The sequence below is a fragment of the Amblyomma maculatum genome, chromosome 1 (genome assembly GCF_055883805.1).
Source record: "Amblyomma maculatum isolate TAMU_Amacu chromosome 1, ASM5588380v1, whole genome shotgun sequence".
NCBI classification, from domain to species: domain Eukaryota; kingdom Metazoa; phylum Arthropoda; class Arachnida; order Ixodida; family Ixodidae; genus Amblyomma; species Amblyomma maculatum.
The window spans coordinates 203,387,152-203,412,005 of NC_139344.1; the positions used below are offsets into that span (position 1 = coordinate 203,387,152).

Consider the following 24,854-nt stretch of genomic DNA (forward strand, 5'->3'; position numbering starts at 1 on the left):
TTTTTAGTCGCATTTTTTTTTTTAGGAAACTTGTCAACGAGGTGTATACTGTACTGGTGTGATGCATAGGGATGCAGCGAGACATAGGAAAGTGCATTCATGAACACTTCACTGCCGTCCAGTACCAATACATTATCGCCAAAGTTCAGTAGTGGCCTCTTTGAATCTGCAAAAGAACTTTCTAGCAAGTCTCTTTCAAAGCTCTTATCACTGCAAATTCCTAATTGCGTTGCGCAGTCCTATGTGGTATGGTATGGCACGGTATGCAAGGTTTAATGCTGTGAAACTCCAAATTAGTTACAAGATGCTACTGCACAGACTTCTGGGTTGATTTGAACCACTTGGGGTTCTTTAGTCACATTTTTGCATGCTGCCTGTGCTGAAATGCAGCCTGGTTTGCATTCCATGATCTTTTTTGAGCAATTTTGAAACATTTCTACAGTAAAAATGCTATTTAACCATGTAACCAATGTATACACCTACCTAGCAGCATTGTTTATAAGCATGCATGTGTTCATGAAAAAAAAATGCACTCGAGCAGAGTAGATTGCAACAAGATTTTATTAGAAACTTAACAGGCAACTGCATAAAATACTTCTGGCTATATAATAAAGGCACATGGTTAGAAACAAGTCTGCAGTATGCTGTCATTGTCACCTGTACCAAGATGGCAGTATGCTGCATCAATGAAAGAAGCAGTAGACAGAGCATTGAAAAGAAGTGAACAAAGGTGCATATCATTTTATAAGCAGCAAAGCTATTTCCCTGCACATTATACTGCCTACTGCGAGATGATCAGCTAGTCTGCATTCTATCAGCTGCACATACGTGCTCTAAATACTAAAATGGACAACACTCCTACCAGTAGTTCGATGCCATGTCATTTCTTGCTGAAACATGTAAATGCAGCCTTGTACTATAGTTCCTGAAAGACCTTAACCTATGCTAAGAAAGAAGACATGCACTATAGCAGTTTATGTACAAGGATAAGTCACTCAAAGCTTGATCAATGCTCTTTTGAAGTTGACACCGGGTCTTCAATTCTTCACCAATGTTAGCTTTCGATAAAAATTATATATCTTTATGTATATATATATATATACACACACACACACATATATAAAAATATGCATAGAACCTCTGAGAATGCTGTCAACCAAAATATACAATCGTGCCAAAAGGTCTTGCATACCGATGTGCAGTGTGTAGCTGCATATGTCTTTGGGGCACATTTTAGAGAAGAGAAAGGACTGCCAAGTGTGTCTAATGGCTGTTTTCGTACCAGTGACTGATTTCGGGCCCCGCGGACTGGAGTGCACACATAATGCACCTAAAAGAGTGACAAGGTGGAAGACGTTAATAAAGTACAGTCCCAGCTTCGTTATTGACCAGCAGTGAGCTTACAACACCTGCAGACTGGGTGGGCTGGTATAACTTGCACAGTGCAACACATGGAAATGCATGCAATGTCATTATTGCTGTCGTGTCACTGTCAGGCTTTTCTGGACTTTGAAGCTGGATGATGTAGAACACTGAACAAGTACATAAGCACTGCGTCTCTGCTGGAGTGGTTACAGTGCATCAGGCCACCCGCAGCGCTGCATTGCGAGAGCAGCAGTGCACACATGCTGTGTGACCAACAGCAGCGTTAGACTATATTTCCACTTTGACTAGATTTTGGTGGGCATTATACCTAATAACACAGTTCAACAGGTGGGGGGGATAGACAACACAACATAACAGTTCCACAAATGCACAGTACCACCACTTTTTTGAGTGGGTGGGAAACAAGACAGCTCACACCAAGACCTCTTTTTTTCTTTTTGTCACCATCTAGCCACACCAAAATTAATGTCTCCGCACATTCATAACCAGTGCTACAAGGAAAGGGGAAAAGGATCATGCAGAATACTGAAAATTCGGCTAGAAAACAAAGCAACTTCTACAAAAAGGGGAAAGCAAATATTCAAAGCCAAGTTCTACAAAAGGGGAAGCTAATAATATTCCGAACCATGTAGTGCAATCTTTCACCAGCACCTGATAGTTACTGAAGAGCTAAGCCTGTGCAGGAATGCATGACTGTTGGGGCCCTTTGTGTCATTGCAGCTCGAAGAAGCAGCAAGCAGCCGGCTTATTCTGCAGGCTCACGCACAACACGACCATTGAGAGGCTGTGCGGGCCGGAAGTTCTTGACGATTGGCCCATCGGTGGCCATCTGGGGGCCTCCTCCTTCCTTATAAGACATCAACTCGCGGAATGCTTCAAACTAAAAGAGAGAGAGAGAGAAAGAAAGAATTATTTGATTGGACAAGGAACTGAAACAAAATTTGGGCCCAAGCTGGCAAACTAAGGTGCAAGTTTTGTATTAAAACATTAAGTGCTGCTTCCAGGAGAATCTCTACTCAAATGTAATATCATTGGGATGATGACTGAAAGGAAACAGACAAATGAAACCTGAGATGAGTCTTTTTGGTATATGCTGCAGTGTCATGTGCCACATGATCAAATGGTAGTCTAATGTTTAGGGGAACGCCTCAAAGTGGAGTAGATTTGTAATAAGGGAGTAATTACTCATTAACATATAAACATTAAATATAATTAAATTTTTTGTAACCATATGGCTACAAGACAAACCGACACAGCTTTCTCAGAAACTTCACTGTTAAAGCAAAATTCATCCTGGCCTGGAGTTGACGTATATGAATTTACATCACCATTAATTTGTTCTTTATTGGCAACGTGTGTGCATTATTTTGCAAAAAGAAAATTGCAAGAAAGAAAAGTTCGTGCAATGAGAGCGCGAGAGAACAAAAAAAAAAGCAAGGCTGGGGAAGCCAGAGATGAACTGAGCATACAGATGCCTGGAGAAAAAAAAGAGTGACCTGTGACTGTCACTGTTTTTGTTCTCCTAAAGCTTGCATTAAATTTATACAAGTGAGAAGAGCACTAGTGAAGCATCTGAACTGCACACAGAGATGAGCAATATCGCTGAAGATATGGCACAGCTGCCAATTTCGAGGCAGAATCTACATTTTTGGGCCACACTAGACAAACTAGATACGAAGCCTTGTCTTCCCAGAATTCCAATGGTGCATGAAGTGTTTGCTAAAAACTATCATAGATGGCGGTGCCAGCTAGGTCTTGAACTATCGAAAAACAGTGCAGTGCCAGGCTTTCACTGCACTTGCACAATATTATCCCAGGCACCCACGAGGGGTCCTCAGTGGAGCACCAGCAGGACAGAGCCATGTTCAAGCTGAAAGTGGACGACCGTGTACATAAACCTTCGAAAGTGCTGTTTTGACAAAAATGCAGATGAAGCCTCCGAGAACTCCCGTCTTGACGCTTGAGTACCCATGAAAAAGGATAAAAACGGGATTTTTGAAGCAGTGAATATCCGAGTGCTATATTTTTCTAAGGCTAAAGAAATACACTCTATCAGAAAGTTACGAACTATAGCAATAAATATTTATGAAGAAAGTCTCATCTTAACACCCGAAAACACAGGTTTAACAGTATAAATCAAATCAACTATTAAAGCAATGTGCCGTTACATTTTTGCCAAATTTCCACCACAGTGCTTAAAGTATGCCAGTATCATAAAAAAACTTAAAAGCTGGTACAGAATGAGTGCCTTATTGCCTAGTTAAAATGAAAGATGAAAAGCGATGCATTTCCTACGTCTTATGGAAGTAAGGGCACTTCAGATTTATGAAGTAGGCATATGAAATTAGCATGAATGAAACTGAGAAAGTGTGTCTGCACTGCTAGCAGGAGGACTGGTACTGGCTCTGTTCCACATTCTGTGGAAGGAACTCGTGCACGAGGTGTGCTTGCTGTAGTCTTTCAAGGATAAATTCAGAAAACTAGTGAAACTACCATGCACTTGTTTGCTGCCTAAGTATTGCTTTTACACTGTGCAGTTTGTTAAAACAGACTTATTTTACCAAAGCTGTTACTGCTATATTAATGTGCACAATTTCATTTTGGAATGGTGGTTTTGGAATGGAATCTGTTAAAGTGCGGCTAGACTTCTGCACGTTAACAACAAAATTAAAACAAATGAAACAGTTCAGACTAAGTAATAAATTATGCTTTCCTGCAAGTTCTTGAAAGCTTTGATGGGTGTACGGCATATTACACAGATAGTTGGAACTCTGTACACATTTGCTGACTTATATATAGGTATCAAGGTTATGTATGACAGACTGCCACCACTACAGTGTGCTTGTTGCATTAAGAAATGCATATAATAACTGCAATAAAAATGCACTGTAGTATTCATCAACTCTACCATTCTCGTTCGTAGCATTCTTGTTGTATAAGTACATGCCACTACAGTCTGGACTTGCTCGCTTGTGAATTGGAGCCAGATTGTAGCGACATGTACCGATGCCAACTATACCGTATTTACACGAATATAACGCAAGCTTTTACAATGTGTATACAGCTCATTCAGTCGAAAAGGTGTCGCTGTAACCCAGAATCTACAAAAACGATGTCGGAGAAAATATGTACATGATTTCGCATCAAAATTGTGATGCAACCATTCTTTGTGCAGTGTTCAAGGTGCCATTTTGCTCTCATTTAGCATTCCTCTTCTAATCAAGTTGTAGTCTGGCTCTCGGTAAGGATTCAAGTGTACCTCAGATAAGTACTCGCGGAATTAAAGGTGGTGTTGAGATTAAAGGCGCTATCGTGTCTACACTTGAGCGTACCCCAATTTTTTCCCCCTCAGTTCATCGGTTTCAGAACGTATTGTGTTATAATATATAACACGAATATATAACAAGACTTTTTTTTTGTCGCTGCTGAAGATAGCTACAGTGACCTTCAGTGCAAGACCCACGAGCAGTTGGGAGAAGCCAACTTTTCAATAACTTTGGGGACACAATGCGATGCGAAAATGGAAAGAAGGGTGCGGGACATTGAAAAAGAGAAGGCACTGAAAGAATCAAATGGGGTAAGTAAAGCAAAGACAGCCGAATGGGCACCGAACTGGGATGAGATGGTCCAGCAGTGACAACGGCCGATGCGGCATGGGAGTTTGCGTGCATTATCGTGGCAGAAGCTTCGCTGCATTCAATAGTCATGCACATTTCAGAACATGTGATAATGCACCATTATTTCTGTATTTTCATGCGCAATCTTTTTTTTCCGTGCCTATGACTGTGTAGACCTTTTAACAAACACCAGAGAAACTAGTGTGGCTGGGCTGTGTTAAGATGGGCAGTCGCCAACTCTTATATACGCGTAAATATGGTACTGATATTTTTTAGGAGCATTTGTGTAAGCATGCACTGGCATTCAAGATGTAATTCTGCATCAATGGATTGCTACTTGCACGCAATATATTTAAGTTTCTTCCCTACAATAATGCCCATTGTGCACTGTAGGAATGTCAGTAAGTAAATATAGATTGAGTGTGAGAGGCTCAAAATGAGCTGTTCTTGAAACAGACGACTTTTTCACAGGAGCTGCATTTGTTTTTTGTTTGCAATTCTGCCATTGTACAATCACTATTTTCATCATCAGGAGATAAAAATAAGTGTCTCCCAAAACTGCAATGTTTCTGAAGCAACCACTGCACACACACACACACACACACTTCCTTCTGCTGGGTAAAAAAAAAATAAAAAAAAGGTCTCCTTAAATATTAGTTGTCACCCCTTTAAAGTGCAGTTAGGCAATCCAGTAAGGAAAATATTTCACATATTGTTAGGTAAGTTCTGTAGCTCATCGATGTGCACTAATGAAGAATTGAAATGACACTGCTGTGAATGGTACAGCAGAGCCATTTTAATAGAGATAACCTTAAATTTTGAAACTGCCTTGACACATACTTTAGCATTTGGTTTGCGTACCTGAAGAAAAAAAAAATGAAACACAAGATAAACTTGCCTGTTCTCGTGACACTTCAATAGGCTCTTTGAAGACAATCCAGGTGACACTCTCGTAGCAAGGTGGTGTAGTCAGAGAGCCCTCATACGTCCAGTATGAACTGTTAGCTGATGAAAGTGAGAAGCAAGTTCAGGTTTGCACAATAAGGTATCATGCGCAGCTGTAGTGCAAGCCTCGCATGTTTAATGTCACATCTACTTAATCGCAGTCAGAAAGCTTAAAGTTTGCAAATGACAGAATTAAGTGGAGCACAAAAAGGCACACTCATTCCATAAACTCGCCTACAAGTCCATGCCTTGTGTTGGAGCCTCATGATGAGGCAGCGCTAATGTCAGTCATCTTCACACTGAACACCTATAAAACCTGGCACTAAAATAGCTATATTTAACCCTTTCCTTACACGTGCAGTATTTGTGTTTACCAGTTTAGGTATAGCATATCTAGAGCTAAATCATCATCCTTGACTTGTAAAATGCTACTTCATTAAACATAACACAAGGTTCACTGCTCATTAACATTCTACCTAAACCCTCCAATACATACAACTACACAAAACCAATAACAAGTTTACAGTGCAGCTAACTTTCTGGAATGAATTGCCCAATGTAATATTGAATGATGTGAAATAACCATTCAGTGAGAAAGTGGTCATGTTTTCATGCTACAATAAATATATCTTAAATATATTCCTATTGTCTGAACTGCACTGATGTGCATCCTCCCTTTATCCTCTTCTGCCAGCGCTGCGGTTTCACGATGTTCGACAGTACCAATGAGCCCAGCAACACACTTCGAATCCTATTGTTCATTTTTTGAAGCTTAAAATCTGAATATGCGCTGTGGTGAATTAACAATGGAGGCTCTGGACTCCTTTTTTACTACTTGGGGCACTAAAGGTGCACACACTATTGGCTGCTGGGCCAAATCATAGACCCAGAACCCTGTGCTCATTAATACAGCACCTCAGCCACTAAGCCACCATAACACTGGATTCTTACCAGGAATTATTGAGTTTATATCAATATCTTGCTCCAGTGGACATTTCATTCCTTTGAAGGTCACTTTTGACATACAATCGGTAATCTTTTTCAGCTCAAGATGAGGCTTTCCTTCCTGGAAAAAAAAAAAAATAATAAAAAAAATAAAAGAAAAGTGAAGTATGTATTCAACAAAAAATTGTGACATGTTAGAATGGTAAGCAGTATGGAACATAGCAAACTACGAACGTGGCTCAGCAGTTTTTGAACATCGGGGACACTTAATTCTGCAGAAAAAGTTGTGAACTATTTTCTGTGCTACAATCAAAATGAAACACTGCCTTCCAGTATACGTGAAAAAGTTTTTGCAACATAAAGTATGGTACAACTGCAGCAAAGCATAAATTCAAAAAATAAAACTTGGCGCAGACATGCACGCACATACGCAGGCATACCTTTAAAAAACAACAAATACATCCTTGAAAAAAGAAAAGTTTTTTTCTGGGTAAATGATTGTAAGGACAACATTATGAATACCACCTAGAAAATGCAGGTCTTTTTATGCTCAGTATGTGCATAGTATGCAGCAAGAAAGTAGTAGAATATTAAGTTAGCAGCATAACTGTGGCAAATTCAAGCCTGATGAATCGCTCGATTATATATGCTTGCAATAATACAGGAGAAAAAGCAATAACAGCAGCAGCCAGAAAAAAAAACATTTCAAAGGGTGTGAGAGACCAATCAAATTAGAATGCCGATATGCACAACGAAACCACAAAAGTGAACTGGAAGTTTTACCTATCAAGACAGTTAAGCATGCTTCAGAATTCACCCAAAAGAAAAAGAAAAATAATTTCTGATGTGGCAGAACATTTCCTTGCAGCAACCCAGTGCCTAAATAAGCTACTAGGTGCTAGTACATGAAGCACTTGTAAATTTTTGCTAGCTTTCAAGGCAAATAGTAATAATGCAGACTGTGGCAGAACCTTGATTATGCACCATGAGAAATACAATCAGCACCACATTTTGTGCTGAGCCACAGAATGTCACCTGCATCAACATTTATTGCAGCAGTGGCCAAAGTACACACACTAGTTGTAGCCATATTAGCAAAGTATAGCAGTTGGTCAGATGAATTAAAATGGCAGCTGTAAACACTTACCTTGAAGAAAATAGCCACCACGGTGAGCCCTTTGTCGGAACAGGCAGCTTCAGATGCTTTGTTGTACTTGTCAACGTTGTAGTGAACCATATGGAGCTGTGCAAAAAGAAACTCTGGCATGTCTTTTTGTTTGTATGATGTTAGGTAGTTCCAAAGATATTCTGCATTTGCATCCCCAGAGTACTAAACAAATTCTCGCCAAAGGTTACAAGTGATACATGGGAAGTACACATGGCATGCACACGAATCTTAAGATTATATAAACACAAATGCATGAACCAGTTTGCCAGTTTGCAATTTCATTTTTCCTTTTATTTTTTTCAAGAAGGCAAACACGAACTGCATCAGCATTTACAAAGCAATCAATAAAGATACTAAAATTGCAGTTTTCTAAAACTCGAAAAGATAATAGCATGTTCTCAGTTACGTAATATTTCTATCTGCTTTGCCGATACCTTGAAATGCTGAACTGCAAAATGAACATATTAATGCATACCACTCTTCTTTTGGTAGGTGTAGAGAAGGTTTTAGTTTGCGTGGGGTAATGCACAATATGCATAGAATTGCATTTAGCCTTGCACTTGGATGCAATCAATACCACATAGACTTCGTGCAGGTCAGTTTCATTTTTTTTTTTTTTTTTTAGAGCCACAATTTGGTATTATCTCAGGCAAACACAAGCCAAAGCAAGATAAAATCCAAAGACTAGAAATTCTGAAGCTTCTTGATGGACTGGTGTGGTGGATAGGTGGAGAGTCATGCGCATTGGCTTGGCTGTGCTGAGCGTGGCGGCATGCCACCTTTCACGACGTAATGGGTGGCACGTACACCCGCGGCAAGATGCCCCGAGCCGACTGCCAACTATAAACACAAGCTTTCAGCGCACATAATTGCACAGGGCCTTTAACGCATCCGCCTCGAATACTTGGCGCTGTACTGCTTCCCTGCCAGCTAGGTTGTGACAGATTCTTGCTGCAACAGAAGGGATGAAGTTACGGGACACCAAAACAACAGTGCAGCCATATATATCTGTCGAGATGGAATGAAATACATGAACAGCACCTATGGATGAAGCACAATGCTTTTCCTAGCTATTTAATTGCACCTATAGTATATAGCCACTGTGGCTTATGTTTGCTGTATTGGAGCCATAATAATCATAGCCATAGCATAACCAGCTCGAAGCTATTAAAGAAATGTACCGCTGCACACTACAAAAATACGGCATACATGCATGCACATATGCACTCTGCCCAATATTACATTCATCCAGAGGATATATTAATTTCAGCCAGAAGGTATAAAACGCAAGTTCACAACATTTTATATAACAGAATCTTACAGTTTTCTAGAATTACTGGTAGAGAAATTAGGGTGGCAAGTAAAAATTTGGTACAAATTGGGTTTGAATGTGCACAGTCCAAACTTTTTTCTGAAGCCATGCTGGAGCCACACCACTCTCAATGACATGGACAGAATTTCTTTCATCCAGGAGAAGTTTTAAGGGCAATTCTAGCTGGAAGAACCGGACAAGGAAGCTGCGGAAGGAATTTGCACTGACCATTTTGGCCTTTTCACAATGCATTTCATTTCTGGATCAATGGAGATCAATGCATTTTCTTTTCTGTAAACAATACAGCACCTCCTTTTCATAAATTTTCCCTACTTTCATCACATTGTTAGTGAAAGTTGACGGGATGCATACATACAGATAAATATTTGCACACAATCAGCCAACCACCTAAAAACGGTATAAGGGAAGGTGCATGTTCCATCCACTGGTAACAAGTTAATACAAGCAAGTCGGTCATGATGCGCACTGCTGCAGTAATTCTGCCACCTATGCAAGCCCAACTTGTCCTATCACTAATCAAGTCTAGGGTTTTCCAAAATATATTGCAAGTTGCAGTAGTATATATATTCAATTATGTGACACTTAGCCCACACTTGATTAGCCCACACTTGATCACTGCACACCTACTCACCTTATGTGCTTAAAACTAATTCAGTTTCAAAGCCTACCCACCCTTAGAGGTCATTGCACTTGTACTGAGCAGGAATTGATGAAGCAGTGCTCATAGAAAATAATGTCCCATCAGATTTAATCAACGAGCCTCTGCTTGAAGAATTCGTTAGACCAGTCACATAACTGGCATTCAATTAAGGAAGCAAACAAATCAAACAAGAACTGCATAAAGAACTGCATTCAGTAGCTTCAAAATCAAAGTTAATGAAACATTTATTGTCCTGGGAACTACCCTATGATAGTGAGTTTTCGCTATTCATTGCTCTGTGTTTCAAACAGGCAGACGCTAAGCGAGCATTCAAGAATGCAATAAACGGATTTAATCGCATGATTGGTCCTTTGTACACATTGAATTCTCCAAGGCTTCACAACTCCTTTAGGACACGCATATTAGGCACCACGAAAATTTGAGAGGCGAGAAAGCACCACATAAGAGAAATCCCTTCTCTGGTGCTCCGATGCATACACCTCCACCCTCTAGTCATCACTGGAGTGTGCATTTAAGAAAGGAGGCCAAATCTTTGGTTGCGCACTATTACACTTTTATGCCTGTCTGCCCCAAGAGCTGGCAGTAAAACAAACAAGCAGATGCTTCTGTAACCCTAAAGTGACCTCTGTGTTGTCTCCAATCATCTGTGACATAGCTGATGTTCAGCTTTTGAAATAGGAACATGAGAGAGGAAAAACTGCATTATAAATTATTCACTGCATGCACTTAGCCGATATTGTATGGATACTTCAAAAGAACACACAGTGAAAATTTGGAGCCTCTACTCTTTCAATATGCAGTAGAAGATGGTCAGCCTGTGCAGTACAGCGTAAATACACTTGCACAACTAACATGAAGCAGTTATGTCAGTCCAGTGTGCAAAACAAACAGGGGAACCTACCTCGCCCGCATAGTGTTCTCCATCAACGGTGTGCTCACTGCCAGTCTCGCTGCAGGTGCCCCAGTGGCTGTGAAACTGCACCATCTGGTAATTATTGTGAAGTGGTCCTCCACGAAGGTCTGCATGACATTCAAATGAATCTGGTAAGTCTAACTAAGCAGGCACACATGCGTTAGTGGTGAAGAAGGCACACCAAGAGAAGCTGAAAATGGCCATTTTTTGCACTGAAAGGGGCGATTTTGTGAACACGGCACTGCACAAAAATAATGGGCATTTCAGCTTGTACTTACTCAGTCTGACTGGGTTTATTGGCTTCGCATTTCCTGAAGAAAAGCAGCATTTGGTACATAAAATTTAGGCAAAATTTTGCAGGCTAATATGAGAAGAACACAAGAAAACATGCAACGTTCATGGCAAACTGAACATTCCAGCAGGCTAATTTCGTAATGCCATGCAGTATGCTTTATGATTTCACACTTTCCACGCCTCACAATTGGGTCAAGGATGCACTTTTTGTCAAAAATGGGAATACATTTGCACAACACTGTGCAGTCAAATGTCCAAACATTTTGTTTTTGTGTTTGCATACCCTCTCGTTTAAATAGAAGCACATTGCATGTAGTTGGGGACCATGTTATACGTGGAAGTGCAAACAAGCATTTCCTTTGAAGGTAGAGATCGAAATGCTTACAAAAGGCTCGACTCTGCTTCCGTGCATTTTTAATTTAAGCACTAACCTGTTACTGCCGAGTGCCTTTTTTTCACGTTTTTTTTCTTGACATTTTTTTTCTTGGCCTGTATATAAAACTTGCATGTGATGCATCCTCCATCAAAACAGTTCAAGTTATGTCTCGTTTCTTTTTGTTCTTTTTTCTTATATGTCTGTACTTCCGCTAATTTGCCAGCGCACTAGTTTCACAATGCTATGCTGACCGGCCTGCAACCAAGCCTTCCTGAACACTTGCAAGCTTTGACAAATTGTAAGTTTTGACATCTTCATAACGTTCATAGCAGTAAAGTGAAGGTTCGATGAAAGTCTGTGGAATGCTGTCATTTATTGCAAAAGAACAAAAAAAAATGCACTGGAAGTATGCAGCAGCCAATGACACTAGCCTTGAACTATAGTCTCAAGGGAACTACTGCTAAGACACAACAAGGGCCACAGTGCTATTGTCTACACAACTGTCAGTTCCACGCTTGCCCTTTCTTTTCCAAAGAGCCTACACAGCACCAGATTTGCTATCTGCAAGCATGCTTTTGTAGCACACTGGTACAAAAGCCTGCCACAAGCCATGAGACAGTCTTTCCCTTTCATTTCCTTTCAGATCCAATATGAAGATTAGTTATGTCGTATATCAGCGATGAAAAGCAAAGTGGACTTAGACAAAAGCTTGTCTGTGTTGGGATAGATTGCAAAAAAAAAAGTAGTACATACAGGCCAACCACAATTTGAAAAGGGCAGAAATGTTTCAGCTCCCATGCGGAGGCTTTATCAGTACAATTCAAGAAGGTCCTATATAGAATCCAATACTCATGGGAAGCACCCGCACAATACACCTTCATGTTCTGTCCTCCCTTCTAATCAGTGGTAGGGGAAAGACAAAAAGGATCAGTGCAAGCACTACGTGCAATTGTGTGTACACAACACAAAAATAACTTTAAAAAGCATGACCATGTTGAGCAAGCTGGAAGGCAAGGCTATTGATCCACATGCTTTCTTCAAGCATATGCAAACACTGCCAATGAAACACTGATTTCAGTTGCAAACTGCACCCCACTACGTTACCTCAAGCAACTACCATCATATCCTCTTGACTGTTTGACATGGTCATTTAGCCTCTGGTAAAGCAAGCAGAAATGGAACCTTTGCAGAAAGCGCCACATTTTCCTTCATGGTTCGCATGGGTTGGGCTCAGACTCAGTGGCGCATACCGGCAATAAATAGCAAATTACAACTTTCTTCTCTTTCCTTTCTTCATCAAACTCGTGAGAAAGCAATGTCCTTATGTAATATGCGAATCATTGCCTAAGGCCCACTGAACCCACGCAAAAGCTCCACCAGGCCTACAAAATATCTTCACAGGCATGCAAAAACAAATAGAAAGGTCACCAACTAGGTCCTGGTGCAACGACATCAACTCGCCACCCAGAGCCAGTGTTGAGCAGGCTGGTGCACTGCAGGCCAGTGTATGTCCACCGCAGTGGGTTCTCAGTCAGAAAGGGATCCTGCTGCACATCGCTGCGCACAATATCGATAGGAGACTGCTTGTCTCCAGCTGCCTTTGGAAACCTCTTGGCCCAATTTGAAGGACCTGCGGATAACAGAGTGAAAGCTGTTGGTACACAAGGAATTGGAAAAGCTCTTGGCGCATTTTGGCCTGTAGTGGCACCAAGTCAACGAAGTGGCTCAAATTATAGGCCACTGTAACCAACATTTACAACCACAAAAGTGCATACATTCTTTTAATAGGCTACACCATCAATATATGTAATAATGTACCAGTCATATAGCCAGCAATATAATATAGTAATGTAGTAATAAACCAGTGTGCAAGTGCAATGAAGTCTCCACAGAGAAGATCCACAGGTCCGCTATCTGAGCCAGTTTAGTTGTTTCAACTAATACGATGAAAAAAGAAAAAGTATTTTCACCAAATGACATTTTTAAAGCATGAATAGCAACTGAGGTCAACTTGATTTATTTCCAGTACACTAAAGGCCCTCTTGCGAGGGTATTACATAGAAGTGTGTGTGTGTGGGGGGGGGGGGGGCACAAACACACACAACAAAAATACAGCAATAACACTTTAACAACTAAAATTCACACAACACACTTCATAACCAAAATATAGCAAAAAAAAGCACAAAGAATTACAACAGCTAATATTAAATAAGCTATTACACAGAGTTTTATTGCAAAAGCTTTTGAAATGATTGTAAGTTATCTTCTGTAGCGACGTGTGCTGGCAGGGAGAAAAAAAAAATCATTATTGGTCATAAGCAAATACCATGTGGTGATCCATGTACACTAATGTCTTACATACTCCTTTAGGGATGTACACCTAAGGAGCAAAGTAAATTTGCATGACATTCAGCATGCCAGCACTACCTTTCAATAAACTACATTGTTGGTCAAGTGGATAACACCAGGTCACTCTTATTGGGCATGCAAAAGAGAAAAGATAATTTCAAGTATGAAAAACAAAAATGCTTGAACATGCTGCACAAGTAGGCAGCACCGATACTGCTGAAAGTCACACAGGTTCAATGCAGTATAATGTGTACAGTAAAAGCTGGTTAATTCGAACCCCATACGTTTGGAAATCTGGATAATTCAACCTGCTACCTTGGTACTGGCCAGAACTCATGCAAGTCTAGTCTATGGCATCAGACACTCTCTAATTAAGACGATATGGGTTTCGCGTAGGTTAACTCGAATGGGCTCCCTTGGTCCCTTGGGTTGCCGTATCCAGCTATGATGGTCGGCAACAGATAATCGAAATAGCCCTACTTAATTAAAACCAGAGTTCAGTGCGGCAAGGTCGTTGATGCACCTCTGAAGAGCGCGCGACGGCACGCGTGACGATGAATAGACGGCCCCAAAGCCAAGTGCGTCTCCACTGAGCGGCCGTGCAAGAGCAGTCCGACCGCATAGTTTCGGTTTCGCTTTTCTGAACACCGCGAGTCCGCAGGGACAGAGACTCTGCTAGCGACTACCAGCTAGCACAAGCTGGCATATTGAAAGCGGTTGGGGTACTAATCATAGAGCTAATGGACCTGTTGATGATTTCATGCCCCCCCCCCCCTTTTTTTTTTTATCTCGCCGCTACGACGCCGCTAAGCCGTTTATTAGGCTTCCGTCCACGTGACTTCGGCAGTTCCTTCTCGCATTGAGTCATAACATTGTCTATGCGGCGAAGGCTACAGAGTCAAAACCAACGTTCTTAGATCTAAGAACGTTGGCCGAAACGCACCAGCTCACTCCGCAGCAGCAGCCTTAATGTCCCTCCAAAAATTTCATGGATACTTATCTGGAATACCATATAGCATAACGGAGCTAACCTTATTATTAAATCAAGATTATGCCCCTTTCTCTCCACGCCAGTTCCCACACGCTTTCGCAATGCGCTTGTTTTGACAACGTAATACATCCTTTGTCAAGGTTTATAGAGCCGACAGGGGTTTGCTTCTGTATGAGCTACACCATGTAGCTTGCAATGCATTTCCTCCATGCTCCATGTCACAAGAAGTAATGCTCTATAATTTGGTCCTGCCCTCTCCGATGAGTAGGCTTCCATAAATGCTAAATCTTAGAAGCAAACCTTCGACAAATGCTGTACTTACGTTGTGTGGGCTATTGATTAGTCGCGAATTTATGTTCGCATAGGCCTTCAGTGACGTGAAGAACATATTTCTGCGTGTAGTTGGCAGGTCGAAAACTAGTAATTAACCGTAAACGCAGAACTGATATCTAAACCATAACGGATACCAGATATGCCTGAACGTGCCTGACATAATTGGTGTAGGGGAAGTTCCGCTCCCGAAGCCTTGGCTACATAGCCACAGAGAGTTGTCTGTTCGTGCGGTGAAGCCCCATCAGAAACAACGTCGACACTTATGAATATTCTGCTTCGATGTTCTCGACAATATGCAGCAATAAAGCATCGATAAAAACGTGAAAAAAAAAAAAAAAAAAAAACCACTGCCGCGCTGTTACCTCAAAATTAAGTGCCCGTTCATCAGTCTTTCACCAAACAAATATATAGTCACACGAGCAGATCTTGACATTTTGTAGTGAAAGCTTAGCATAGCAAGCTGAGCTACACTGGGCTAGGCTGGCGCATTTCGCCGGTGCCTCCAAAAGGCCACTACTGCGCATGCGCCGTTACCATGGCAACCAATTGCGCGGTTCCACGAGTGTTCCGCCGCTGCGCTCGCTACAGAGAGGAGGAGGAGGAGGGTAGCGGCATCCCAGCAGACCGGCACGGAGAGAAGGGTAGTTTCCGCACTTGGCATGCTCGCGCCGCCGCGGAGCTGACCGAGTGGAGCAAGAAAGCATCTGCCGGCATCGCATGCGCAGGGCATGAAAGTGGATTCCGCCTACAGCGGAGTAATTCGACCACCTGGAGATCTTAAACCTGCACTGATATCGCACAGCACACGGACGCCTCTCCATTTTTCCCCCACCGAAATGTACCTGCCGGCGGTCCGCTTCGCAGCCGGGTACTCTGGATCTGCAGCCGCTTTCGCGGCACATTCGGTCGGTTCAGCAGCGTTGAACCCATCTAATTTTTTTCCCCGTGTCATTCGATAATACAAACATTCGGATGATTCGAACATCCTTACTGGTCCTTTGACGTACGAATGAACAAGCACTTAACGGTAATTGCTTTCGAAACGTGCAATTTCACACATGCTTTCATTTCGCCTAATTGTATGTTATGGGATTTCTGCGCTAAACAGGACGGCTGCAATTATTCGTAGTTAAGTTCACTTAATCTAACCAGAGTTTTCAATAGAGGTAATTGCTTCACCAAATACGACTACAATTTCTGCTCTGTCACCACTGCGACCTCACATCAGTACATACATGCATGCCGCCAGAAAGCATCCCGTTGACCAGGAAGTTTTATGCCCAGTTGACTTACAAAGCTAAATTCAGAAATGCATATTAACATATGATATTCCAGTTGTGAATACTTTGTAAGTGGAGAATAAAAAGAAAAAAAATTCAGAGGGTTTTAACCCTGGATACACTCACGATCTAGCGGTATAAGCTGTATGATCGTACAGGGTGTCGAAGGTAACTTTAGCCAAGGGTTAAAAAATAAAGCGTTTTAGGTAGGCCAGAGATACCACCTGTATACAGCTGCCAGCCATCTGGCGCACCACACGCAATTTTTTTATATATTGAAATTAACTGATTAGTAATTAAGGTAATTTTTCTAATTTGCTAACTATTGCGATTTGCAAAGTTGGAGGGTACCTTTTGAAACCGCCATTCTATTTAAAGCCTCACGTGTATCTTTTTTTCCAAGCTTTAAAGGAAGCCCGAAAAATACAAACAAAACTATCACGTGACTGGCGCGTTCGCGCGCCATGATTGTGCTGCTCTCAACAGGGGTATGGACAGGGGCTTCTGTGAACGAAATCAGCTCCACGGCCCGTTGCAGCGGTGTGTCTGCGACGGTTTCTTCGCTTCAAGCAGTCGGCCCACGAACGGTGCTAGTTGCAGCCAGCTCACCACGCTCGCTGCAACCATCGCCACATATCAGCCTACCGCTGAAACTGAGCTGTCAAGTCACGGCCGCAGCTCATTTCGTTCACTCAAACCACGAATGAGAGCACCACAATCGTAGCGCAAGAACGAGTTAGTCACGTGATATTTTGTATTCCGCGGGTTTTCTTTAGAGCTTGAAAAAAAAAAAAAAACACGTGAGGCTTTCTTTACCGGAAATAAATGAAATGGGGTTGCAGAACGTGCTCTCCCATTTTGAAAATCAGATTTATTTTCTAAAGGCAATAGGTAGTAAATTCAAAAAAATTCTTAATTACGAATTAGTTGATTCCAAAATTTAAAAAAAATGCCTGCCGGATGGCTGGCAGCTGTATACAAGTGGTTTCTCTGGCCTACCTCTGTTTTATTTTTAACCCTTGGCTAAATTTAGCTTGAACACCCGGTATATAATTTCGGATTCTACTCATCGAAACCTTTTCAATATGTGACTGACGACATTGTAGATTAATGTTCTGTATACCTAACTACAATTACCTAATTAATGGCAATTACGACTTACAATTAGTACAAGGAAATCATTGGTTTTGTTGGGTTTAACGTCCCAAAGCGACTCAGGCTATGAGAGACGCCGATGTGGAGGACTCCGGAAATTTCGACCACCAGGGGTTCTTTAACGTGGACTGATGCCGCACAGCACACGGGCGCGTTGCTTTTCGCTACAAGGAAATCATACTCGATATAAGCTATCCAATGATATATGACTTGAAGCTGTAGCTTGAAGTTCAGTTTTAATCACAATCAACTAATCAATGGTAATTACACCTAACACTTGTCAAATGCAATTTTACTCGTCATAAGCTATCTAATGACATTATTTGATTCTGTAGCATAAAGTTCAATTTTCAATTCCAATTGACTAACGGTAATTGAGATCAACAATTAGTCTAGTGCACTATACGGAACATAAGCTATCCAACGATGTCACTTGACGCTGTGAAGTTCGTTTCAATCAAAACTAATTAACAATAATTAATGCAATTAGTCCAGGGCAATAATACTCGATATAAGCTGTTCAATGACAGCCGATGATGCTGTAGCATAAAGGTCAATTTTCATCAATTAAATACAATAAAGGTCTACAGTTCGTCCAGTGTAATTATACCGGACAAATATCGAACGGAATATGACTTGGCGTGCCATAATGGACAATTATTAATCGTAATTATTAAAGCGGTCAGTTAGTCATGTGGTCAAACATGGTTCCAGTTCGCCAAAGCGAGATTTCGACCTTGACTGAGCTTGAGTGCCACGCGGTCCCCTGGTTCGTACCTGTCGCAGAGCTATCGCTTTAATAAGATTAGGGAGCATGGCGTCCAGTTTGAAAGATAGCAGATCTGTTACAGCCACGAAGGAAAAAAAAAATACTGGGAGCGCGCGGCAATACCCTTGAAGCCTAGTCATAAAAAATAAAAGGGAGCGAGTCGGTCCCCACGTGATTAGACCACGTGATAGCGTGCGGTGATATCTACTACCGCTGCACGCGCGCGCGTGCGCGATTCGGCTCCGCGCAGGGTCCGCCGCGCGCACTAAAACATACCGACATCAAAGCTTTAGGGACTGACTCGGAGAGCGAAAAAACGGGAGAGGGAACGGCTTCCCGAGCACTTGGCTTAGGAAGGTTGGCCCCGTGACGTCATGCTCTCTCAGTTCTTTTTGCCTCAATGGTTGCAGCCACTCTTGCCATCATCGCAGAAGTCTGGCTGAGACATGGTCACATAACTGGTCCCTCCCCACAAGCACTTCAGAAATGGTGCTGTAGCTACACAGCCCGGTACTTCGCGCGATGCATTCCGTCGAACCGTCGCTGTCTACATGCGATTCCGGTATAAGAACTAGCTGGAAAGCAGATATGTGCCCAGGGTGGCTGCCTCAATGGACCAGTTTCGCCACCGCTAAGGCGCGCAGTTTTTCCTTTAATGAATCTGTACAGCATGCTATCGGCGTCAAAATGACGGGCGTAACCAAAGGTTTACTTTGCGCCGTCTACCATTCGTCTTTAGACAAGCGCGCTCGTCCGGTTGGCGATAGTTTTGCTTCTGCTTTCTTTGACGTTCGTTCTGTCTCGCTTTAGCGCAGCAGCGTCGAATGCTACGGCAACCCGCTCGATTTTCATCGTCCCCCATGAATTAAGTATACCAGCTGGTTCAATGAAGCCGGCCACAAATTCTTAAAAATAAGCTCTATTTGAGATATGAAGGCGGCTTCTGCGCAGCACAGTTGCACCGGTGTTGGCGCAGATTTGAAAACAAAATTAATAATGACCGGTTACAAATCCCTAAATGCAACTAGGCAGCCAAATATAATCGTTGAAAAGTTATCAAAAATTAGTTAACCAACTTATAAGTCAACTTTATTCCCCTGCCCTCTGATGTCCGTTGTGCCGCACAAGCCGCCTTTATATCCCAAAAAAGCCTATCATGAAAAATTAGTGGCCAGCTTCCTTCAAACACCTGGTATGAATGGAAGAGAGTGTTTTGTGAGGAATGTGTGCATATTGAGCTTTATGCTCTCTTTGTGTGATGTGGGCGTGTTTGCTTAGCTTTACTGTTATAAAAGCGAGCAATTGTCTAGTTTCGATTCCCGCGGCCTTGTAAAAAAAATGTTGGCAAAGGCTGCCGACCCTCTGCACTCCACGGAGAAAACGCGATTGGAACGAACATATTTTCGGACAGCATTGAAAACAACTACATGTGAAAACAACTACATGTGAAATCAATTGACTAATTGGTTTTAAATCCAACTGGTTACAGTTGTGTTCCAAAAACCAACTGGTTCAAAAGAAATTCGCATTTTTTTTTTCTTTTTCTGGGAGATGGTTCAGTGAAGCCTGGGCGGACTGCATGCACCCTCGAAACGCTTCAGCATGCGGACATGACAGCTACATCGAGCAAGGGCGATGCACACAGGGTCTTCCTAAAGACGCACATTAGTGTACAGAAGCCTAGCAGAAGAGGTTGCCGCGGAAGTACCGCTGTTCGAACGAAAGCAGGAAGGACAAGTCAATAATAGCCGTCGCGTGCCAACGGGCGCGCTGTCGTTTAGAAAAGGGTGCCCAAGGATTCAATGCATGTCATCATGGTTCCCCGACTGTCTCAAGTCGATTTGCGCAAGAAAAACAGAGCCGCGCAGCAGACGCAGATATGCATCATTACTCTGCGTACTTGAATGCACCCGAAAGTGCGCCGCTTAGGCCCCGCCACTGCAATTCAGCCACCTAGTTAGCAGGACGATCGGTTTGAAACCGCGCGGCTCTGGCGATGCATAAGTAACTACGCCGGATGAATTTAAGCCGAGGGCTTTCAAATAAAGGGTAAAAGGACTTGTGTTGAAGAAAGCAGCGAAGTTGCAACCACAGCTACGGCAAAGTAACGAGAAATTCGGCGAACCTCTCTGCAGCGTATACATATAAGAGTGCCAAGCCGAATGACCGACTCGACCAAGCGCGCCGTCCTGGAACTGCTCGTGAAACACATACGCGGCTCCTTTGCCTTTGGCAGGCGTCCGACGCCTCCTTAATTCCGCTTGCGCGATACATACTGCGGGGGCCTGGCACTGAGGCCGCCTTGCCTCAAAACCTACCTGCACTGCGCGCTCTTGAACCCAACACTACCTGCACTGCGCGGTCTTGAACCCAACACTTGTCGGTCTCACATATTCACGTTCAATATGTACAGCCTTTGTCAAAAGTCTACAGCCCAGAGGGTTTGCTTTTAAACCGTATACCATGACTAACAATCGTAGAAGTCCTAGCCATTGAGAGGGTAGGACGCAGAAATTAGCTATGATTTAGCTTGTGGTTAAACCTGGAGTTACGCGAGAGCTATCTGCATGGCTACGCTTAGGTTCGGCCTGAAAGTAAAGACATGACTATTGCCCATAGTAGTTTACTTATGGTTTCAGCTTTATTTATGCCATAGGGGGCACTTTTGACCACTAAAGTGCGATAAGGCGAAAGCGGCTGTTGCACGGTGGTCCGAAGCCTCCACTACGGCAACTCTTTCTCTGTGTTTTCACTACCACCTTCGTGATAACGCGATAGCGTACCTAGCAGCCAACATATAAAGCCCCGCTTTAACAGAGCCCTATGAACGTGCCTGCGTAGCCTAGGGATAACGTGAATTCAAATATTTTGGTAGGCTGATATCACCCCCTCCCATATGAAAGGAGAGGCCCGAGCTCCTGCCATACGTAATGTCAGGAAGTCCAACGTCCAGTTAGTGCTCGGCCATGTCAGCCTCCCACGACTTCTTTCTTCGCTCTTCGGACAGGCACGGCGAAATTGTGAGACTGTGGCCATTGTAGCTCTCGCTACAAAATCTTCTTGCCTTCTTGCAGTTTGGAAACCTGGGAATGCATTACGAGCCACATAGTTATGGCTCATAAGTAGACCCTCCATAAACTTTTGACAAAGGGCTGTACGTCTACGAAGTACGGAGTCCTGGCGGGGGCCCTCCGCTTTGCCGGTCACGCCCACGCTATACAAAGCCAGCCGGTCACCCGGTGCTGGCGCGAGCCGCAAGCAAGTCCACAGTCGCCGTTGAAAATGACATTTTTAGATCTTTTTAACTACATTAACGCAACCCAGTGGTAATTGAAACGTGTTCAAATCTCCAGCCGTAAATAACTGTAGGTTGCTGCTGTTGACAGTCAAGTTGTCAAGCGTTCAAATTTCGGCTTATATGTGCAAATTCCCGCGTGTTCTTGGACCAACCTGCGCACAGATGGAAGCTGATGAAGACGACATCTAAGGCGCAGAGCAAGACACTAGGATGGGGCTTAGGGAGAGGACTCCTCCCGCATCATTCCCGCTTCGCGGTAAAGCGCGAGGTATTGTCAGCAGCGAGATATTAGTCTGAATGAGACAATGGCGTAGTGGTCTGATGCAACGGCCAGCGAATGTTATCTGTTCGCTACACATTCCGAAAACGCTGAACTATATTACGCGCGCGCGCACACACACACACACACACACACACACACACACACACACACACACACACACACACACACACACACACACACACACACACACACACACACACACACACACACACACACACACACACACACACACACACACACACACACACACACACACACACACACACACACACACACATTTTAAAGATCAAAGTACTAAAATGAGACTTTTGAAACGCTGTTCCCTGGCAAGCAATTGAATGCTCGATCGGCTGTGACGCAATGTTGAAGCTTATCGCCACGCGCGAAACTTTGCTTCGAACTGGAATGAAGCAAGCAAGCGGAAACAGTGCTTTCATTGGCGATGGCCACAGCAAAGGTGAAATGGAAGCGCCCATGGCAACTATAGTTACAGATGCTCAAAATAAACCCAACAGAGCTGGTGAAACGGGGTTCGTAAACGCATACATTTCAGAGCCGTCAAACAAGTCGAGATCAACGACGACGACCGACTGCTTAAAACTGCGTCATCAATGATTCAACGCTGTCAGTCACGCAGTGTCCAAGTAAGTCACCCATGCACGAAAAACAGTTTTCTTCAGGTGTTTCTCTACATGATTTTTTTTTTTTTTTTAGTTTTGTTATAATCCCCAAGTCATCACACGGAAGCTTTTGATGTCCACGCCAAACAGCGCCACCAGATTGCCTTTCTGACAGGGGTAAAATAGAATCACTAATCAAGTTTTCTGAGTGCCACGTTTCTTGTATCCGTGCCGCCCACTTGGAGGAAACATGGCTGCCGCTGCCCAATGTTGCCAATGCCAAAACAGCGCGCACTATGACTTGCAAGGGTTTTATATGGAGAAGTGGGCCTCTAATCATCTGGCCTTTCGTCTGTGAGTCGCATTCATACGCAAGCTGTTGCTCAAAGAGGTAAGAAAATTATATTTTTCCCCGTTTTATACCGAGTGTAATTATGCACATTTTTTCCAAACTTATGTACTCCAAATATACAAAAGTTCGATCTATAGCATTTATAATAACGACGTCGCGAAGTCATCTACACAGGGAATCCGTATGCGAATGCAATGCGGGAAACGCCAGTCGGGGGCAGCCATGAAGCTCCCCAATCGGGTCGCGGGGAAGAGAGGTTCACAGTACTCTGAAAACTTATCCAGTGATAATACGGCACAATGCACGGTTGAAGATTTTAACGTAAAAAAAAAAAAAAAAAGAAAGGTCACCTAAATTAACATCTTATATTAACAGATATTCACAGGCCAAAACTCTATTTGGCCTCTCCGCAGTGACAGGTTCCCGATCAGCGCACGTTAAAGGACCCCGGGCGACCGAAATTATTCGGAGTCCTCCACTACGGCATCTCTCATACAGCTCCTGAGTAGTTTTGGCACCCAAGATGATCTACTTCAAAGGATGACAGTACTAAGACAGCATAGAAAGGCCGGCAGCACTAGGGAAAAAGCGCATGCAAAGAGTTGACAACGCACGGAGAGCTAAAGAACGCGTTTATCGCCTGCCACGAAGAACGGATTTCAACAGCCATCGGTAGCAGATCGACGCGCTACGATTTCACCGTAAAAATAGCCCACGCGTTACACAGTATCTCGCATAGGCGCCCCGAGAGCACGCTTTGTCGGAGGGCAGTAGGCAGGCGAACCTAGCGTAATGGCCTCGTCGGCCCGGTCCATCGGAGTGCGCGCCCTTTGGTTCTCGAAGGAGGCGTAGTTCTCCGGGAACGCTGCGGAGCCCACAAGCAGGACGGCCTGGTCGGTGGAGCAGGCCGTGCCCATCGCGGAGATGGGGCCTGGGCACGCGCCCAGTGCTCTGCAAGGGAGAAGGAGTGGGTAGGGGGTGTAGGACGAGCACCAGCGGTGATACGTGCGAAGTGCCGTTGGCAAGCTGAGCGTCTTAGCTTCAACCTGTGAGTACTTGGAGTTTCGAAATTCGCGAGAGACAACACGCGCATAGCCCGAATTGTCGAAGAAAAAAATAATGAGAAAGTGTGCGAGTTTAATAAACTACCAACTTGAATGATCTTTCCTCGGGGAATTTGCCCTTCAAGGAATTTGAGGAGTAAAGCTTGGCTAAAAGGGAGCTTTCACAGAGTTTCAGAAAGTTTTAAAACCCGAAATTGTCCCGCTTTTTCCAAATTGCTCGAGCTTTCACTAGCCGATTCAAGGAAAAAAAAAAAAAAAAAAAACGTACCTGCAATAGGAATTTTTGCGTTTAATTGAAACAATTTTTGGTTACAACACGGAACATCATTGTCCTGAAGGAGGCAAGAGAAAACTCGCCACACCTGCGTCGTCACTGACAGGACGGAGCATGTGCTGAACCTTTCACTTCATTCTGTACCAGAATACGGCGGTACAAAACATCGCCACACAAGGAGAAAAATATGCAGAAAGACCTGGGCGAATATAACAAGTCGTTGAAGGCAACGTTCAAGCGCAAGTGCTGTAGCCAAGCGAGCAACAACCTTTGCCACAAGTTTGCAGGGGTCTGCTTCTGAGCCACACCTTGAAGCTCGCAATGCATCCCCATAGTCCGAAATCTGACGTTAAGATGCGTTCTGGTCCGGCCCCTACCAGGACACCCACGAATGCTATAAAGAGCCACTACATATTAGAAGCAAACCCTCTGGGCTAACTTTTGGCAA

The 24,854-nt window shown here is 43.2% G+C and overlaps 1 protein-coding gene across 3 annotated transcripts in view; it reads right to left on the reverse strand.

The window, feature by feature from the left end:
- Positions 1 to 543: 543 nt before the first annotated feature.
- CAH1 (carbonic anhydrase 1) overlaps positions 544 to 24,854 on the reverse strand; it is a 91,045-nt gene continuing 66,734 nt past the window's right edge. For 2 of the 3 annotated variants that reach the window (XM_084590056.1, XM_084590057.1), the window contains 6 exons: positions 13,071 to 13,268; positions 10,957 to 11,075; positions 8,041 to 8,136; positions 6,900 to 7,014; positions 5,902 to 6,008; positions 544 to 2,266 (listed from right to left, as the gene is read on the reverse strand). In XM_084590056.1, coding sequence (XP_084446182.1) covers positions 2,132 to 2,266; positions 5,902 to 6,008; positions 6,900 to 7,014; positions 8,041 to 8,136; positions 10,957 to 11,075; positions 13,071 to 13,268 — 770 coding nt within the window. In that variant the 3' untranslated portion in view covers positions 544 to 2,131. Of the gene's footprint in view, positions 2,267 to 5,901; positions 6,009 to 6,899; positions 7,015 to 8,040; positions 8,137 to 10,956; positions 11,076 to 13,070; positions 13,269 to 23,852; positions 24,020 to 24,854 lie in introns of all 3 variants that reach the window. The other variant, XM_084590055.1, reaches the window with a different exon arrangement.